General features: G+C 46.0%; 1 protein-coding gene and 1 pseudogene across 1 annotated transcript; one reads left to right on the top strand and one right to left on the bottom strand.

The window, feature by feature from the left end:
* Positions 1 to 5,091: 5,091 nt before the first annotated feature.
* On the top strand, positions 5,092 to 6,303 carry LOC122032109 (E3 ubiquitin-protein ligase SGR9, amyloplastic-like). Its single transcript, XM_042591357.1, has one exon. It carries the CDS (start codon positions 5,156 to 5,158, stop codon positions 5,984 to 5,986), a length of 831 nt encoding a protein of 276 aa, XP_042447291.1. The 5' UTR covers positions 5,092 to 5,155; the 3' UTR covers positions 5,987 to 6,303.
* A 456-nt stretch (positions 6,304 to 6,759) lies between these two features.
* LOC122031497 lies at positions 6,760 to 7,770 on the bottom strand (annotated as a pseudogene).
* Between the last annotated feature and the right edge of the window lie 11,235 nt (positions 7,771 to 19,005).

Genomic DNA, 19,005 nt, shown 5'->3' with positions numbered 1-19,005 from the left:
GCTTCCTTCTTCTTTTCCTCCAAACCGTCAGCCACCTAGGTGCTTCTTCTCTTCTTTTTCTTCTCCTCCAAGCCCCGGCCACCAAGGGGAAATGGAGCGCTGGCCCTAGAGGAAAGAAAGGGATGTGGGGTGCCAGCCCTAGAGGAAAGAAAAGGATAAAGAAGGATGTGGGGCGCCGGCCCTAGAGAAAAAGAGAGGGTTGTTGAGTTGTGGAGAAAAACAAAACTTATCACTTATGTTTTTGTGGCACAACCTCCTCTCCTTTTATAACCCTTGGTGCCAGATAAAAATGGAGAAAAATTAATAGATTTTTTTAGAATTCTGTTGAAAAAAAAATCTCCCTTTTATAACTCCCCTTTTTTTCTTTTTCCTTTTTTTATCTGGCATTGTTTTAGGCACCAAGCAAGGCTTGGCTTATTTTTGGGCAACAAACAAGGCTTGGTGTCCCTTGCTTGAGTAAGAAATGTGGCTGGCCTTCTTGGTAGGAAGCAAAACAAAATGAGTGAATGCGAGACCTGATAGAGAGGCTATAATGGAATGAGGAGGAATTAGTTTTGACCTCCTGATGGACTTGAGCTTCCTGTGTTCGATCCGAACTCCCAACTCAAGTTCATCAATAATAATCCATACCACTAAAGGGTCATTATTGAACTATCGCACCAATCCCATATTACAATATGAGCTCCTACTTATCATGAGTGCGTTAATCTCCCCGTGTTTAAGATATCGTATGTCCGTTAATTAAATGAGTTACTGACAACTCAATTAATTAACATCTGATTTCAAGAGTAGTACCACTCAACTTTATTATCATGCCGGACTAAGTCCACCTGCAAGGTTTACATGATAATCCTTATGAGTTCCTCAAGGGGACATCATCAACCTAACTAATTATGACACAGATTCCTTCTATAATCAACAATACATCATATAAATAGTACTATTTCCCAACTCATCGGACCTATTGATTTAACGAATAAATCTCACTCATTGATAAGTTAAAGAAATAAATACTAAGTATACGTGCTTGTTATTATATAGGGATTAAAAGGGTGTACATCCATAATAACAGAGGTTCTGTTCTTTTATATAGTCAGTATAAATCGAACAACCTCAAATGGTCCTGCTCAATACACACATAGTGTACTAGTGTAATTTTATAATCAAGACAGACAAATACCAAATTATACTACAACCGTTCCAATGGTTTGTCTTAATCCATTTTGGTTGTGAACTACTATTTATAATTTATAAGGAACCGATAACATGATCTTCTGTGTGGCACCACACACCATATTATCTATAATATAAATTAAATAGACAACTACATTGTCATATATATAAATATAAAATGCAGACATTTAACCAAAGTGATTCTCATTTCAAAATATTTCAAAACAGATGTTCATACAAAAGCTAGACTTATAGTATACATCCCAACATCAAGAGCATCACCCACTCGAGCTGAGGCATGCCACACTATCACGTGCTATAGTACTCAGGTGCTATGGTACCCAAGAAGCTATGGTGCTTGGGGATGTTACACACTTGGGCTCGACCATACAGGGATGTTACTATACCGGGATATTACAATGCTTAGAGATGCTAAGCACTCAAGAATGTCATCCCACTTAGGTATATGATCACTGTTGGAGGATCGGGCCAGAAGGGGTTGAATGGAGGCGTCAATATTAGTACGAAAGTATACAAATACAAATTAATTACTAACACTAAAGCTAAAGACAAAGAAAAGAACAAGCAAACCAATACGTCGATGTAACGTGGTTCGGGATGATGATGCTCCACTCCCTGTCCGTAAGGTGGACGATCCCTATCCGGTGGGATTAGTCCCAAACTCTTAGCTCAACTTCCTCAGGGTGAAGAAACCTCACCACAACTCTCCAAAAACACTTGGACACAAGGGAACCTTTGAGCACTTAGTGACTACTAATTAGGCTTTAAAGTCTAATTTCGTCCTTTGTCGGCCATACCAAGCTCCATTATAGGCAGAGTGAGGATGAGCTCCTGTAGGCGATCGGGTATCGCACGTCGACGATGCCACACTAACGGGTTGCGGCTAGATACACGATCCGTGGCCATACCACCGTCCAAGCTACCGATTGCCATAAGGTCAAAACAAGAAACCCAAAACTAGGATTTTACCCGAGTACAATCTCTGCACCCCCATCACGACTCATTTGACTCTTCTGCGACCTTGCCTTCAAGCCTACTTCCCTTCTCGCCCTCGGATGCATCCCTGCCTCCATCTCAATGCCTCATCGCGGCTCTCGAGTCCCCTGAAGTCCCTTCTGCGGATGTCCATCCTTCACGGATTCTCCGTCATGTCACAGTGTCCCGGCAACTTAAGATACACACATATCAAATAACAACCTAACTAACCCTTCGCCTAAACACCAAACACATGGTCCCAGAACTATGGATTGCTCCAACACCCTTGGTGTTTGGCAATACGCTTAAGTTAGGGAAAACAAATAGCAAATAAACATGCTAATACAATGGACTCGAATGCCAAGGCACTAGAGACTTCATTCACCGAATGGATTCTCGCCGCGGCCACATGAATCATGTATCGAAACCTATCCTAAGGCTCCCCTACACCGCTCCTCCAATGAGCTAGGATTTTTACAACGGCTTTTAAGAACCTATCCTCCCTCCACACAAAGGTACTAAAGGTTTTCCCAACTAAACCTTAATTCTCCCCTTTGCCTAACATCCAAAAAGTTCTCCAACAATATCCCAATTATTGAAAACTTGTCATCTAAATTGATCCTAAACTCATGTATTAATCCCCGGATCCCATACATCTAAGCGAGTTGACATGGTCACAAATAGTGCTAAAACACTTCTCGGTATCGGGATGCGCCTCTTCGCCAGACCTCACGTACATTCTGTCTGACCGTGAAACCAGATACCTCGTCTTGCGGTTTTGCATAATCTGTCTGTGCTCAAAAAATAATTACGCTCAGAATCATTCCGTGTATTCGCACCGACCGGACCGGTACTGATCCCTTAATGGCAAAATCAGCCTTTTCAACTTCATGCACTGAAATTCCCTAGACCTCCAAAATTCCCAAATTTTGTGGAGAGGTCTATTGTCTACTTGGGAAAAATATATTACAAAATATATCTATCACCAATCCCAAGATTGACACAAAATCCAAAACTAGCTAAAAGTTCAATTGAACCTTGACCTAAAGTCCTAGTTTTGGCTTCCCCATACCAACCCACAATGCATCCCTAGCATTGGTTTATATGACATCTATACATCCAAACCATTTATCATGCTATATGAATCAAAATGTCATATTTGCATGAAAACACAAACCTAAAGAATATGCTGAGACTCAATCCATCTCCAAACCTTGACACTCCATGGCTCCTCTAGACTCCCAAGTAGTATCCACCTGAGATCCATTTGCCATGGGTCCCAATTGACTCTTAGAGCTCCCCTCTCCTTCGCTTAGCCACCCGCCAGCTAGGTGACTCATCCAAATGACCAGCCACAACGGTGCACCTTACACATCATCCTTGCATGCCAACATGCTCTCTCTCAGTAGTCCACTGCTCCGTCGTCTCTCCGTTGACGGACCACGGTTGGACCTTGCGAATGAGGATCCTCTGCAATAAATTTCCAGAAGAAATGCAATGCTCTGTAACGCTAGTTCGCTCCACAGATTCTAGGTGATTAAGGTGATACAAAACAAATACTATGCAAGGCTAAGGAAAAAAAATACCAATACACTGTCCGTATGGTTAGAGGATGATGTCAACGCAGGTCTAGTGTGTGATCTATTGGTGGATTAGGTCCTCTGGAGGGTCAGGCAGGCTCCTCAGTGGAGAAACTCACACCACTCGAAACACTTGGACACAAGCAACACTTCATTAGACTACTGGCTGGTCAGGCTCAAGAGAGTCGTTCGCCTCGTCATATAGCTAGAGCTCTTGGTTACATATCAGAGGCTCGGCCGATCGCAATTTGACGCACTACCGCCTCCAGCTCCAACGCGGAGTTGTGACGCAACCGAATCGGCATTCAAGAATCTTGTCGTTACGATTGCACGACAGCTCCTACGGTTGGGATTTTAATTTTACCGACGTTTACCACTCCGAGTCATGCACTGTACCTGCCGCATCGCCTCATTGACACTGTGCCATGGCACCGCACCTGACGCCGACCTCTGAGCTCAAGACCCGATCATTCTTCTGCATCTTGAGCTGGCTGACTCTCGATTCGGAATCATGCTCATCGTCCACAGGCCCTATAATTGATGCAACTTGCCTCGCTTGCAACTCTCGTCGTGTCATGCATCGCCGTTACAACTTCCAGGGTTATATCCCAAGGGTCTCAAGGTACTGATCTGCAAGGGTAAACCTGACTGTCCACGTACACATATCGACCAATAACAGGGTAAACCAATCCTTGACAAGCTTCACATGATTGCTTGATTGCCGTCCAGCACTCCCTGTGGGAACAGGTAGCGTCCGTGCTAAGCTTCCGGGGCCTGGGAGCCAAGTCGGCAGGCTCGGGCATCATTGGGGCTTGGGCATACTATGGGTTGCATAATACAATATCTTGATCGATGAATTTATTCTGCATTTTAACCGCTCGAATTTATTACGGTTGCTTGCGAATTTATTCTGCGACTCATGAACTTACTTGTTTGAATTGATACTTTTTTTAATAGTCATCAGATTGAAATCTCCTATCAAAGAATATTAAGAATATCTTACTATTGACTTGACATTCAAAAATGAATCTTGATTTAGATTTTCTTTTACTTGATTATGGAGAGACCATTTAACGGTTCTTACCTAGATGATAATTGATTGACAGATCACGCCATTTCTTAATTTAATACTAACTTGATAGAAAATTAGACATTCGGACGATTGCTGACATACATTACATGAATTAATATATCATTAGATTTATTTTTTTCTATGGGTTTATATCAGAAATCATATTTAGATGCCATAAGCATGGAGGAGAAGATGCTAGAAAATAAATAAATAAATAAATAAAATGTTAATTGTTTGGTCGCTGAATGCTACTCTCCATTCCCCACGTCCATATATATTTGTCGATAGCATATTTGGTAGACCGCCAATCAGTAGCCCTGTTACGATCCCAATAATGGACTTCGCTTCCGCAACCACCACCACCGTCGTTTCCGCCGGCGAAGTCATAATGGCCGCCCTCCTCCGCCTTCCCGTCCACTCCTTCTCCGACCTCACGCGCTCCCTTGCTGACAATCTCGATCTTCACCGCCGCCGCCTCACGTTCCTCCTCCTCTCCCCCCTCCACTTCGCCCTCACCCTCTCCCACCTCCGATCTCTCTCGCTCCACGAGAAGACCCTCCTCCTCGCCCGCCTCCTCCTCTCCTCCCTCCACCTACTCCTCCCCACCGCCGCCTCACCGCACCCCCACCGCCTCAGCCTCCGCGACCTCGACGCCGCGCTCCTCCTCGTGGCTATGTGCGACTCCCATGACCCCTCCGCCCCCATCGACTCCTGGCGCGCCACCGTGTCCCGCCACGTTCTCCATCAGGCGCTCAGCCCCTCCGGTCTCGGAGACGGCCCGTGGCCCGTCTTGTGCCACCACGTCGACGCCGCCGCGAAGTGCCGGCGGCTGATGGAAACCATGGCAGGCGGAGGGAAGGAGAGATCGGAAGTGGCGGCGTCGGTGGCCTCAGTGGTGGCGCTCCCGTGGGTGGATCACGGAGGAGCATCCGGGGAGTGCGTCGTGTGCAGGGAGGAGATGGGGGAAGCGGGAGGGAGGATGGTGTGCGAGCTTCCATGCAGTCACCGGTTGCACTGGGGGTGCGCGCTGGGGTGGCTCCGGCGGCGGCACACCTGCCCGTGCTGCCGGCACGAGCTACCGACAGAGAACGTGGCGTGCGAGATGGGACGGATGTGGAGGGCAGCGGTCAGGTCAGGCAGCGATCACAAGCAGAGACCACTGTGAAGAAGGGAAAAAAAAAAGTAGACATCAATCATCCCGCGCAAGTGCGAGAGGCTACCCGCGAGATCGAATCGTCGTTATCTGTTTAGCAACCTCCTTACTTACATGGTTACATGTACTGTGTTTCATTCCATGGGAGCAGACAGTGACTTCAGTTCATGTGGCTTCAATTATTTCATGCTCTAGCACAAAACGGGGAGGTGCAATTGGCCACATCTCATGAAAATTATATAATTCGGATTGGAGAAGCTTGTTCGTTTTGCTATGTGCACGAAAATGTATGCCTCGTTTCTATTTTAATAATAAGATCAGTTATTCAATTCTCATAGGGAAAAGGCACTTCGATTTGTAACCTAGCAAGCATGCAATTAATCGATTTAAAAACAGGGGAGCAGTCGGCTGGAGGATGAGATCGATTTGTAATTTAGCAAACAAAATTGAAGTGACTAAGGAAAAGGAGGAGGCAGGGGAGCATGCTGCACGTTGTGGTAATTAGCCAAGTTGTAGTGTTGCGTGTGACCCATGAAGAAAATAATGTAAATTGAGCCCTGCCCTTCCTTGGCACGGTACTCCGTGGGGGAGACAAAGCATCTGGGAGAAAAATCGCATTCATACCCGCATCAATAAAATAACTAGTTCTAGAAAAGCAAAGGAATAGATTTTCCATGGTCGTAAATATTTTCTAAGTATGTTGTTTGTGAATAAATCAATCAATGAATCTGATGTACATGAGTTGTTTGTTTTTTCTTCTTTGTCTTTTATCTTATTTGGATGCGTTATGAGTTCGTCGCGCTCGCTCTAGTTCGATCCTGCAGTGGCGTAGCCGATCCAGCAATTAGCCTCGCCACTCGGGGCACTGGTCGAGGGGGCGCATCCTCTGTGACGAGCCCCTGGACCAGGCGACTTGGCACTACTCCCTGGCCAACCGCGGCCAGCTGCAGAGGTACGGTTCCCCAGAGCTGGTTGTAGCTCAGGTCCACCACCGGGATGGCCACGTCGTCCTGCGGGGGAACCAGCGGACCGGAGAAGGCGTTGCGCTGTAGGTGGAGCGCCGCAACCGGAGCGCTGTAGGTGGATCGGTCCCTCTAGGAAATTCGAGCTTAGATCGAGGAAATTCAACCGGATTCGCCGAGGAAGCACGGCTTCGACTCTGACGGTGAGTGCGTTGGAACCGAGCGAGAGGTACCGGAGCGAAGGAGGAAGCGGCGGCACTGGACCAGATAGCTGGTTGTGCTTGAGGTCGAGACGGAGGAGCGGGGAGGAGGCCGGGAATGGAGGGATGGAGCCGGAGAGTTGGTTGTGGCAGAGGATAAGATTGGAGAGTTTCAGCAATGAGAGACGATAGACGCCGGGAACGAGCCGGAGAGCTGGTTGTAGCTGAGATCAAGGGTACGAAGGCAGGGGAGACCACCGAGGCTAGTGTGGACGGAGCCAGAGAGGAGGTTTTTACTGAGAGCGAGGAAGCGGAGCTCAGAGCAGCCGGAAAAGGCGTCAGGAATGGGACCAGTCACGCGGCCAGGGACGAGGGAGAGCTCTACAAGCTCAGAGAGGCGGCCGAGGCGCAGGATCAAGGCGTCCCTCGAGACCCGGCGCACTGGCACGTGGATCTCCAAGCACCAGCGCTACCACATGATCCCGGCGAAGAACACGCCGGGGAAGGTGCAGGGATCGGCGGTGAAGTCCCAAGCGGATAAGAAGTCAGAGTCGGGCTTGTCCCTCAGGCCCTTCCGGATGGCCTGCAGAGCTAAGAAATCAAGTGGGTCCAGAAACGCCGTGTCACGCCGTTTAAATCAAACGATGCCAGATACGAAAGACCCTGTAAATTTATGTACAATGAATGAATAGAGGTTCAAAACTGATTATAGATGATTCAGAAATTGATCACCCAAGAGCATCTTAGAAAAACAATTCATTTGGACATTCGGTTTTCATTAATGGATATTTTATTAATTATAATTTATATATAAAATTTTTAAAATACTATATTATAGTAATAGTTATAAATAATGATGTGGATATGCTATAAGGGTAGGGGAGCAAATAATAGAAAAGAGAGGGGCATGTTGGTCATTCCACTGTAGCAGCCCTATTAGGGCACTGTTCACACCCAAGCGAGGGGAGGTTTTTCCTGGGTTTTGGGCTTCCGTCGCCAGGGAAGAAGAGAGCCAACTTCTCTCCCCCGCGCACAGCTCCTCGCCGGCGTCGGCTATCGACTCCTCACACGAGCTCTCCTCTTCCTCCTCCTCGCGACACCGGCGATGACCGCCTCTCCTCCTTCTCTCTCCCCGCGGCCAGCACAACCACCGGTCCTCTATTCTCCTCGCACCGTCACCACTGGACCGTCCCCGCATCTCCAAACACCTCTCGTCGTCGGTCGCCATCTCCTTCCTTCTCCTCGCTGACGCTGGCTTCCCCTCCTATTCCTCATCTCCTCTGCCCTTCTCCTCTCGTCTCCAACTTCTCCCGTTGTCGCCTTTGCCAGAGATGCCAACGTCGCCTCCCTCTCCTTACACGCGATGGCACAACATACATCTCTCTGTGCCTTTGTCCACAACCGTCGTCGGTAGTCTTCACGGTGTCGGTAGTCCATGCACCGACTCCGGGCCGGTTCCGATTTTGTGTCATTGTAAGCCGACCCCTGTGTCGATCCAATTTGTGTGTCGTGTTCCAGAATTTAGGTCGTCATTGTGTTCCAGCCCATGATTCGCGGTCGTATGTCGGACTGTGTGTCTTGGGTCTAGTCTTCTTGTTGTTGTTATTTCTCGACCAGTGTGCCAATCTTTTATCCCGACCTGCGTGCCAAAGTCATATCCCAGCCTGCGTGTCGAAGTCATATCCCGACCTGCAGCTCATCTTCCGGTTCCGTGCCGCGTCCGGCTCCGCGTCGTCAGATTCGGCTCTTCATCTAGCTCAGAGTCATCTACTCTTCCGGGTCGCGACAACTCGAGCAGCGTCCCACCTGAGGGCGCCCCCTTGGACCAGAGTACGTTTTCCGTACTCTTCCCTCATTTATTTCACTATTATATTATTAGCTTGTTACTTATATATTCGTCGGATCTGCCTCAAGCCTCGAGGTACCAGAGACCAGGGCGACCCGATCGCTGGCTGCAGGTAGCGTTGACCAGAGGACTTTTGAAAACTTGGTTAACACGGGAGTCATCTCAGCACACCCCCACCCCCTCCGAGACGTCGCGATTGTTAGAGTGTATACTGAAAGCCTAAGCTTTTGTAAACATTTATTTTGAATAAAGAATCACATTTGGTCAAATTGTCTACTGATCCTGTCCGAATCGCTGAACTAGCGGACGCTGGGCACGTGGTGCTCTCCTAGTTGATGACGCGGGCCTCTGCTGACCGCTGGAGCCCGACTCAAGAAGAAGTCGGGCCGGAAGGGTTCCCCATGACGACCCTCAGTCGTGCTGCAAAAAAGTGGTTTCAATATGAGAAGTCACTCTAAGTCCAGGAACTCTTATATAGAGTGAGGAAGTTTCAAGACACCAATCGAGATGTACACGTCTGTGGGCTACACCGGTACGACTTGTCGGATGACCTTGCTTGACGCCTACATCGCTCAGTCTGACCACCTTCCGATGGGACATGAGGACATTCTCATCCCAGGCCGCCTATCACATGTCCTCTGACTATACTTCCCTGCCGTAGGATGTCATTGCTTCCGCTTCTGAGCGCCCCGCCGATCGGCAATCCCATTCCACCCGCACTTAAATGCTAGTGCCTGGGAGAATTTTGGTCGCGGTGGCCGGCTCCTATTCAATCGCTTTTCATGTCCTTGTTTATCAGGAGCATCTGAACCACACCCTCTATGCTTCTCCGCTATGCTCGGTCGTCACTTCTAATACCCGATCGGTCGCCTTCCCCAATCGGCCTATGGCCCCGGTCCTCGAACATGCCCTGTCGCCAGTCATGGGTTACTAAGATGACGTAATCTGCTGTCCCATACTTTTTTGACTTCCTTCCCGGATCGACCATCAAGCTTTCGCCGTAATATTCCGCCTTTGTCCGCGAGCGTAGGTCATCCGGAAGAAGGTTTTGCTTGCCGCCGCCGTTCCGGCCTCATTGCCTTCGGCACCATTCCGCTCGCCCCAAGATGCTGCTCGCCCGCATGACTGCCTCGCCCGCATGCTTCATTATTTCGCCCGCATGCTTCCGCTCGTCCTCGGCCGCGGGCCTCATCCTTTCCGTTCGCCCGCATGCCTGCTCGCCTGCATCCTCCGCCTTCCCGTTACATCGCCCGAATGCTTGGGGTTGAACTCCACTTGTTTTTTTGACCTCCCTCATGAGGGGTCCTGTCCTTACCACGTATCATCTACATTTAGTTGTAGTTGTTCAATTAATTTATATCAGAGATAACATAGTACGTGGTGTCACATACGGAAGATGATGTTATCAAGACTTTATAAATTATAACAGTAGCTCACGACCAAAATGGAAAGGAACAAACCATTGGAAGGTCGTAGTGTAATTAGGGATTAGTTTATCTTAACTATATACTTAGACTAGTACACTTGAGTGTATCGTAGATTCATTGAGTCGCTTTATAATCGACTTTATAAATGAACAAAGACCTCAGACATGAAGTGTGTGTACTTAATCTCATTATAATAACAAGCACATATTTGATATTTATTTTTAATTCATCATGAGATTTAGTTCGATGAATCAATAAGCCCGATAAGTTGGGAAATGATATCACTTATAGTGTGTGTTGATTGATTATAGAAGGAAACTGTCCTAGTAATCTAGGTTGATAATGTCCCTGGATTTAGCTCATAAGGATTGTCATGTTAAACCCTGCAGGTGGACTTAGTCCGATATGATGATAAGGTTAAGTGGTACTATTCTTGGATTAAGATATTAATTAAATGAGTTGTTAGTAACTCACTTAATTAGTAGACATTCGATATCTTAAACACAGGGAGACTAACACACTCATAATAAGGTTTCCAAAAATGTAATTTGGGATTGGTGTAGTTCAATAATAGTTCTCAGTGGAATGAATTATTGATAAAATTAAGTAATGTGTTCGAACACGGGATGTTTAATTTTATCGAGACCAAAACCAATTCCTCCTCTCCTCCCTATCGTAGTCCCTATTTATAGTAAGTACTATATCCACCTACACCCCATACTCTTTCATGATATAAATGGCCAAGCCAGCTTGTGGATCAAGCCAGGGTCGGGCTAAGTCTTGGTTCATGGTCATTTAGTTTCAACCTGCTTAGGTGGTCGGCCCCCATTAAATTAAAAAAGATTTTAATTTTAAATTTTCTTATGAAGATATAATTTATTGGAGAGATTAAAAATTAAAATATCTCTTTTAAAAGGATCTACAAAAGATTAAAGAAAGAGATTACATCTCTTTCCTTATTTGTAGATTGGAAAGATATTTTATTTTTCTTCTTTGTAAATTATTCACATTTTAAAAAATTAAAATTATAGAAATTTATTTTTATCAACCATGAAGGGATTTTAAAGGAAAATTTTATTTTTTAAAATTTCCGAAGACAAATAAGGAGTTTTAAATTGTTGATTGAAATTGCCTTGTTTGCTCTTAATGATGTGGCCGACCATGATATGTCTAATTGGGAAATTTTATTTTATTTTTCTTAATTAATTCATGTCAAGGAAAGTTAAGGAAATTTTATTGTAATTAAATTTCCTAATTTACCAAAGCTAAGGATTATAAAAGAGGGGTGACAATGACACACTTTATATTATTCTCTTCTCTTTCTTCCTGGTGGTGTGTCGCGGCCACTCTTCTTCTTCTCATCTTTACTGAGCCTCTTCTTCCTTGGAGATCAAGTGGTGGATTCTAGCTTAGAGAAGAAGGAGAGAAGGAGCTTGGCTGGTGGAAAAAGATCTTCATCTTTGGAAGCATGGCTAAGAATCTTGAAGAAAAGAGAAGAATGGTGCTGGTGGTTTCATCTCGTAGAAGATCGAGTCCCGTCAGTCAGAGGTTAGAAGAGGAATATGGTAGAAGATCAAGAGGTCTTTCTAAAGGTATAACTAGTATTTTTTCCTTTCCGCAGCGTCATACTAGTTATTTTTGGAAATAATACCAAATAAAAGAGGCATGCGATTCTAGTTTTTTTTTGTTGATGTTGTGTTCTTTTTTTTTTCTTTTTCCTTGTGATTTGATTGTTCTTTTGGTTGACCTAAAGTTATTTAAGGAATTAAATATTAACTTTCCTTAAAAAGGCTTTGTCTAGTAGGCGATGGTGGTTGTTCTCATATCCAAGAAGGTCATGTGCCTCGCCATTCAGTCCTGGAAGCCAATTTGGAAACTAATATTTAATGAAATTAATAACCTATGTGATTTGGATCAAACGTGTTCCGCAGGAGATCCAAGTCAAACCTAAAAGAACAAATAGATTAAACTTTGAATCAAACTAAGTTCCGCAGAAGATCCAAGTTTAATTTAAAAGAACACATGGTAGCTAGTAAAGGTTTGACCTTTATACAAATTTTTTGTATGTAGTCGTGGAACAATTAGGGTTTTCGAGAAAGCAACCATGTAGCTACCAACATTCCAGCTCACCCTCACGGCCACCGGCCGGTCCATTCTGACTTCGATTCCGTGTATAAGATCAATTTACTGCAATCTTGATGGGAACCTTCTCCATGTTGCAGGAGAACAGTGAAGATGGACGACGACGACCGAGGGTTCTACGCCGATTATCAAAGTCTCAGGATCGTGATTAACTATCTCTCACCCTCACGTGGTTGATGAGGTTGAGGAACTGAGTTGACCGGTACAGGTGAGTTAGTTTTTCCATTACATGTTTTCCCTGACTCTCCACGGGTATTCGGGAGTCAAGGGATCGAGACCAACCCTCAACCGGTTGGCACGACTCCTCGATCAGGTACACTATGAGATCTGCTATAGCCCCCTGATAAGAGAGTAAGATCCTAGTTCCTTGATCAAAGACTAGAGTCTTCGATTTTGATCGGACACTAGAATGGGGCCGAGAATTGGCCTTTCGCATACACTAGGGACGATGCTCACTGTACACACTACACTAGGGACATAGGCTCCGCTCTTACTGCTAGGCTCTTACCGGCTCGATCATTACGACTTTCCGATCATGATCTGGGGTCTCGCTGATTACGCATGCTTAATCGTGACCTGTGTGGACCAAAAGCTCAGCAGCTATTTCCGTGTATTAGGCTCTCACACCCCTTCACACCATGAGGCCATCCTCTTCTTACTACATCACCATGGGGCTCAAGCATTCTCTCGCAACAACTTCACCATTAGGTCTTTCTTACTACTATAGGCACTTTATTACTATTATAAGCTACCATCCTCCAGCTACCATATTGCATCCTCCATGCTTGCTTCCTGCCTTACACAACTCCGTCGCTCGAGTTCGGACTGTTTCACTATACTGGGCTTCACTCGCTTGGCGGATCAAGGTTGATTATTCTCTCACACGACACACTCATTGAGAGTCAAGGGATCACTACTATTTCCTCCCACCTTGGTACCGTAAGCAAGATGCTGGGATTCGAGTTAGCCGTGACATCCTACGATCGACGTAGTGATAAAGTTTGTCCTTGTGAGGCCATACGTGGGCAGGCACTTATCCTCCCGAAATACGTGGTCGGGTGAGGTGGTAGCCATCTGCCATTATCACATCGGCCGGATCGGAGTATAGCCAATGATCTTTTGCCTGCACGTGCTTCGCCCAGCACTCGAGGTGTCAGGCTCGTTCTGGCGAGTTTCATCAAGATCCGCCGGATCCGGGTTGATCTGAGATCAATTCCTAGTCCGCCTAGTCTTGTCGACTCCGTATCTTGAGGACCTAACCGACCTCGAGACATCCGAGGAACCAGATTTTAGGTCAAGTGCTTGAGGACAGACCATTTCCTCACGGTCAAGGGCGCGCATTATAAGTGAACCAAACCTTTCTCCTCTTGGCTGGGTCTAGCCGGTGAGAGGGCATTGCTCATGCACTTTCCGGAGACCTTGGTTGGGTCCCGACGGTGCAGATGATAAGGAAAGCAAGAGTTATAAATGCATGCTCACTCACCCTTAGAGACTTAGCACTAGGCAAGTATAAATGAGCATGCCACTCGGCTAAGAGGTCCCGCACTTGCACTACTCTCCACTGCTCCCAAGATCTCGAGTTATAAGTGAAAGGTTATAGGTAAGCTAACCACCTCCTCCTTGCGAAGTGTCTCGCCGCAGGTGCCATGGTGACCTAACGTAGCCTTAGCTAACCTACAGTACCCAACCGTCACTGACGGTGCTACTACCTACGGATGTGGCTGGCTTGCTCCGCCCCTATGCTCGCACCTCATTCGGTCGCCGCATGCACTCATCATGGCTCAAGCTTCAAGACTACTTGCCGGGAGTCCGGGTCCACTCGCCGTGCGAGGCCGATTCACGCCCACTGTCGTCGTCCCTCAAGGGTTTGTGTTCTCGCCTCGATCTCATTGGCTCCATGCTCGCGTCACGAGGGCTCGCTTCGTTACATTACTACTTCATTTTCGACCATTAGTATCCATCAACCTCTTGGTTCACCACGACGATTGTCTCTTTACCCGTAGACATTTTTAGCCATTGTTATTACGTCATATAGTATGGCTGCACATACCGGCGCTGACCGACGAATTTTCACGGTATTTCATTCTACTCGTCCCGGCATTATCGTTGTTTCCCGGTCATTATTTTCTGGTTCATTACACATTGATACGTTCACCGACCCACGACTTCGACCCACCAAGATCAAGATCGATTACTAGATCGACATTCGATGGCCGATCGGCGATTTTATTGTCGATATTTTCCTATGTGCAACCCAGCCGCGGTTTACGTGTTGATCCATCTCTATTGCCTAGTTGCAATTGTCGGTGCCACTCGGTTCACTGATCTACACCGTCCGCTAATTACACAATCTCTATTTGCTTGGGTCACAATTCCATCGTCATTATTCGGTAAGACTCGGTCGACGATCATGACATTCACATCATTCTCTGCTGGTTGCATCAAGACACGCTCGCCACCAAGCTGCTCACACGATCATGGCATTGCTAGTCCATCATCTCTCTCTCTATGTCAGTGTCAGAGTCCGCGAGTTGTTGATCGTCATTTTTGGCTGCATCACGATCTGGCATTGCTCCATCATTCTCTTTGTTGCTGTCACGACCGCTTGCCGCTGTCGGCGAAGACACTAAGACCGCTGATTAAGGTTTTCAAGCTTTCGCATGGCGGCTCACTACCATGTACATTACTATTACAGACAGGTCCTAGGTAGCGATGGTTGGATTTCATGTCTGACCGGGTACTACTATTGGCTGATGATGGCAGGTGGGTACTTTCGTCTCATCTTGCCTATTCATGGACTATTCCTCGTTGCGATCAGTTTATTTTATTTTGGAGGTATGCCGCGCGCATGCATGACATGGCCATTCCATAGTTTCAGTGATCGATCATCTTCGCTTCTCGCGACTGCATGTCACTGCGCGCCTCATCCGTCGCCTGCTCTTGTCGCATTGTGTTTGATTATCGCTTTCGTCCTCCTAGCTGAGGCCATTGTTTTACTAGTCATTTGCATAATCACCAATCACTCTTGCCGCTCACTCAGCATCTTCTCGATATCACTCACCCTCATTTGACGCTTGCTCGCGCCCCTACTATTCTCTCATCCTGCCGACCAAACGACTACTATTGAATCACTTGTTGGCACATGCCAAGCCATGATACTGTCACTCGACCGGGATAAAGGCCCGTGATTAATGATTCTGATTCCGTGCGAAACAGCTGCCTCGCTTTCTGGTCGGGACTGCTGCCTTGTCTCGCCTCCTTGCCTCTTCACTACTTGAGTGGAAGCTTGCTTGAGGCTTGTGTCAGATGTCGTGCTTTGAGGGGCATAATAATAGAAGGAGAGGCATGTTGCATCATTCCAACATGTACAGTAGCATCCCTATTACTGCGCTGCTTCCTTGATGGAAAGAGGGGAGGGAGGTTGGGCTGGGCTGGCCTACCATGCCAGGAGGAAGAAGACCCAGCGGCATCAGCAACCCTCCTCACACACCTCACCAATTCTCCTCTCTGACGCTGCACCAAGGTTGTGCTTCTCTCCTCTCCTTTTCTCCATGACAAGACGCCGCTGCACTGTCTCCGCTGCCGTCCAGAGCAAGCCTCATGCCGACTGCCTCTTTCGCCCCCTGCTGACCGCGGCATCCTATCCTTTCACTCCGCCGGCCCTCCTCCTGGCCCCTCCTGTTCTTCCTCACTCTCTCCCTCGTCTCCTTGCTCTCGCCTCTTTGCCCGAGTTGTCCCACGCCGCCCCCTTCGCCTACCTCCTCTGCCAATCTGTCGTAGCAGCTTGCAATTCTATCGTTCTTCCGTCCCACTCATCGCGCATTCACTTAGCAGGAGCACATACGCTCAGAGCCCTGCCTAACGCTTTCAAGATGGGGCTTCAAGTCAGCCAACCCGCCCGCGGCCTCCACGCATAAGCCCTGCGAACTTGTACAGACGTGCGCTTACCCCCTTGAAATCGGACTGTGATCCGGTGCGATGTCTGTTTCAGACTCTCGAGACACAGCCGAGGTCGTGAGCTTCAGCGCTTATAATCATGGCTTGCTAATCGTGGTAGTCCTGTAAAGACCGCGTTATCATATCCCTATATCGTTGGGTGTCAGCGCAAAGTCTCGTCGCAACGAAGTCGACTCGTGCAGAAGCTCTTTAAATCGGGTTAGACTCCTCACACAAGGCTGACTTTATCCGTTCGAGTCGTTGGGTTATCAAATTTCACCCACATCATTCAGAAACTTTCGTCACTTGGGGTCCGAGAGCGGTGCACAGGGGGTGTCGGCCTCTATCACTTCATCGACTCATTTCCTCATCCCTCACTTACTACTTATTATTGTCCGGTATTATTCTGATGTGGATGCGGTTGGCGGACCGATTGGACCCTGTCGGGTGGTCAGTCACCGACTGCTTTTAAAGGCTTTAAAGGTGACACGGTCATTCGTGCGGATCGTCGATGATTCACACCCTTCACTTATTCTACTCGCCACACCTGATCCATTTATGTTTCAAACATGATCAAATAATATATTAGTAAAATTTATTTAAAACATAAGGAACTATTATTATAATTTTATATAAAAATCACTAGCCTTGGAATAAGATTGAGTTGATTGAAACATAATTGTTATTATAAGATAAAATCTTAAATCTCAACAAAGTAAAAAAATATATATCCTCTTCGTATTAATCAACTATATTTTTTTCAATTTATCTTTTCATTAATCAACTATAACTTTTCGATTAATTTTATCTAACTCACAAATGACCCTAGGTCGATAGCCTAAGGCCCAGGGACAGCTGCCCCCTTGCCTCATAGTGGAGCCGCCCCGCCGTCGAGAATCCCACAAACGAGGGCACCCAATCCCCTCCATCATCGCCGCTTCTCTGCTTTTGATTGTCGTCCTGCTTGTCGTTGCTCTCGAGGTTTAAAAAAAGGGTGGCGACCATGGAGTGAGTGTTGATTCCTGTGAAAGGTGGGGAGGCGAACACAGCTAGCCTTGCTCACTCTCATTCTCGTGGGGAAGTGAGTGAGCGCTTTGATGGCGTAAAGAGAGAAATAATGAGATCACTGAGAAAGAGAGAGGAAGAAGATCTAAGGAAGAAGCTTAGCTCTCGCCTTCTCGAGCACTTCTCCTCCTCTTGTTGCCATTGGCATTCGATGTTCGTCTTTTATGAGGTGATCATTGTCCCAGATTAATTATTTTTTCGATATTCACCCATCAAAGAGGGAGCGGAGGGGTGGTCGGTGAGTGATCTATTTATGGGCCGCATTTACCTTTTATAATTTTTTGGGGGTTCAGGCTGGGTAACGGCTTTACGAGTCATATGCTTCGGTGATAAGGTGGGACCAGGATTGCAAACGGGTCCCAGACGAAACTTGTGGAAAGGTTCATGAATCATGCGTGACAGAGTCAGCGAAGGAGGGTAGTGAGGTGGATAGATGAGAATTGTTTTTCATTTTTTATCATTTTGAAAGGAATTTACCTTTTAAAAGGGAAAAACAAATATAGGGCAATTTAACCAATAATGTTCATCGGATAAAAATTGCATCAAATCTCTTTCCTATTTTTTTCTCTTCCCTCACTGACATGCGTACCTGCAATAAAAAGAAAATATATCCAACATAAACTATGAATCTTTTTATTTTGTTTTTTAGTGTTCATCAAGAAAATTTGGAATCTCTCTCATTGTTATTATCCATAAAAAAAAAATTCTGAATCACATTTTATCGCATTACTGATTTTTAAAAATAAATAACTTGATTTGAAGTTCAAGTTATTTATCGTATTACTTCTTAATATTGATGTTGCTGGAAATCAACAACACAGCGAAAAACTGATGCTACTAATTTTTATAAATCAATAATATATGGTTAATTTTCTGTGTTATTATGTTGTTGATTTATTATATTATGGATTTAATGCACAACAATATAGAAAATCAACCATGTGTTCTTGTATTTCAAAAATCAGTAATATAGTAGTGTTGATTTAAAAAATCAACACTATTGTGCTACTTAATTTTAAAAATTAACTATATAGTGGTGTTGATTTTTGAAATTTAGCAACACAATCCAATAGTGTTGATTTTCAAGAAATCAGTAATAAAGTTGTTGCTGATTTAAACTTTGAGAAATCATAATTTTTTACTAGTATTGAACCACAATGTTGGTACAACCTTAGGTCAAGGTTGACCTGGTTGAGACGGACTGACGTCACTGACGGACAGTGCTTGCTCCTCGATTGTTTCGTTTTTTGTTTGCTTCGTGTTTTGAGCTGTTATGTTTGACAATGACACGGAGCGATGTTGTGATCTTGATGTTTTTACAAGGATACAAACTTGAGAGATTGGCGGTGCATGCTCAGACTGAGGTACTCGGAAGTAAGACCAAATGAGACGTGCAGCTGGTCAAAAGCCATTCATTGTCATGGGAAAAGCAGCAGGAGCGGGTTTCATGGTG

This window comes from Zingiber officinale, chromosome 11A, assembly GCF_018446385.1.
Source record: "Zingiber officinale cultivar Zhangliang chromosome 11A, Zo_v1.1, whole genome shotgun sequence".
In the NCBI taxonomy this organism is placed as follows: domain Eukaryota; kingdom Viridiplantae; phylum Streptophyta; class Magnoliopsida; order Zingiberales; family Zingiberaceae; genus Zingiber; species Zingiber officinale.
Note: the sequence above shows the minus strand (reverse complement) of the source record. Positions and strands in the feature narration are given on the sequence as shown.

What these genes read in the sequence shown, in the direction of transcription:
- LOC122032109 (XM_042591357.1), top strand. Translation starts at nt 5,156, where the DNA reads ATGGACTTCGCTTCCGCAACCACCACCACCGTCGTTTCCGCCGGCGAA.